Here is a 1,928-nt window from a genome sequence, read left to right as displayed (position 1 = left end):
TTTTTTGTTGCAGTTGTCATTTAGCAGGCCTGAGCTGGGTTCGAACCCATCTGCCTTGGTGTATGCGGATGGCCCCCTAACCACCCACTGAGCTATGGGAACTGAGCCTATGAGCCATCTTTATTCTGCACATTATACCCATAATAATCATGGTCCCTTACATCACATTTTGATTTATAGTTTATAAAATCTCTGCATCTATGCTTTCATTCAGTCCTCATTAGAATCCAAAGAAGCATTCCTTCCAATCTCCATTTTTTGAGTTTCAGCAAGCTGTAGGGGACAGCCAGTCGGTCCACTAGGGAAGTCCATTCTACTCATTACTAGCAATAGGTTTCAAGTTGGTTGTATTTTATTTAATTAATTAATTTATTTTTGAGACAGTTTTTTACTCTGTCAACAAAGGTAGAGTAGCATGGCATCATCATAGCTCATAGCAACCTTGAACTTGTGGACTCAAGCGATCCCCTTGCCTCAGTTTTTCTATTTTTAGTAGAGATGGGGTCTTGCTTTTGCTCAGGCTGGTCCTGAACTCCTGAGCTCAAGCAGTCTACCCACCTTGGCCTCCCAGAGTGCTAGGATTACAGGTGTGAACCATAGCACCTGGCCTAGCTGTGAGTGTTATAAGAGAGTGTGATCTCTTGCCTAAGGTCACACAGTTTGACCCAAACTGAAATCCCATCTTTCAGACTCCACATCTCTACTTTTCCCTGTGCCCTGATTGCTTCACTAGAGGATGACACGATTTCTACCTCCTACTATAATCCTTACATTATAAAGCACTATTGCCCACAGCATTTGATTTGATTTCTCACTGCAACCCCATGAGGTAGTCTGGTCAAGGGCATGACCCAACAATACAGATAGGTAAATAGAGCATAGAGTAAGAAGGAATAAATATGAGATAAATTCAGATAAAGTCAATATTTGTAACCTAGGCAAAGTACATTTGCTGTGTGGAAAGCAAGAAGAATTTTATCCTACAAGTAAGGTTGAGTAAAGATTGCTTCTCTGAGTCAGAGAAGAGCTCTTACTGGAAGAAAGGATAGATTTTCAAGACTGTGGACTGGAGGAAGCTATGGTGTGTTGGTAGGCACGGTACTGCAGTCTTAGAAGAAGGCAGAGAGAAGCAGCAGTTAGGGTGACTTTAAGTCTGAGATTTGGAGTGCCAGTCCCACTTTTCCTCCTGGGAATATAGAATTGAAATGAGACTTCACTTTTCCATTAGTTTGACTTTTTTTTTTTTTCTCTGTTATATGCTCTGTATACTTAGAAGCTGCCTCAAAGGTTTTATAAGGTAAAGTGTAGACAAACAGACTGGATTAGCATAACCACTTCCACTGCCCTTACCCACTCAGCCTTGCCCCTTAATACTCGAAGTTTGAGCCAAGCAAAGTGGAGGCCTTTTCTTTACCTCCTGTGGACTCAACCTTGCTCTATTTGCAGCCTCCTCTCCAGGCCACCCATCTTTCCTTGAAGATGGCAGCCCATCTCCAGTCCTTGCCTTTGCCGCCTCCCCTCGGCCTAATCACAGCTATGTCTTCAAACGGGAGCCCCCAGAGGGCTGTGAGAGAGTGCGTGTGTTTGAAGAGGCCGCGTGAGTACATCAAGTAGATGGGGCATGGGTGGGAGGGACAAGGATAGAGGGTGAGCCCCATGTTATCCCCATTTGACCAGCACTTTAGTCTTGGACTCTCTCATCACAGAGGTGTTGTCAACTTTAGATTATCAGTATTGCAGTTTTTCCGTGATCAAACTTGTTGACATTACCTACTCTGAGCACTTAAATCTTTGCTTATCATTATCTCCATAGAAACCTGCTCTCTGCCCACATGCCAGCCACAAGTGCAGCAGGAGCTGGAAGGGAAAGATATCTGAAACCTAAGCCATTCCTTTCTTCTATTTTTTTTCCATCCCCAGAGAAGGTA

General features: G+C 43.6%; 1 protein-coding gene across 1 annotated transcript in view; it reads left to right on the top strand.

Moving 5' to 3' along the window:
• The window catches only part of FAM117A (family with sequence similarity 117 member A), a 53,453-nt gene that overhangs the window by 47,034 nt on the left and 4,491 nt on the right, over nt 1-1,928 (top strand). Inside the window, exon 6 of the mRNA XM_012802920.2 lies at nt 1,392-1,597. Within this exon, the coding sequence (XP_012658374.1) occupies nt 1,392-1,597 (206 nt within the window). The remainder of the gene's footprint in view (nt 1-1,391; nt 1,598-1,928) is intronic.

Source organism: Otolemur garnettii, unplaced genomic scaffold, assembly GCF_000181295.1.
Source record: "Otolemur garnettii isolate 467f Iridium unplaced genomic scaffold, OtoGar3 scaffold00018, whole genome shotgun sequence".
NCBI classification, from domain to species: domain Eukaryota; kingdom Metazoa; phylum Chordata; class Mammalia; order Primates; family Galagidae; genus Otolemur; species Otolemur garnettii.
This window is presented reverse-complemented; position numbering and strand designations above follow the sequence as displayed.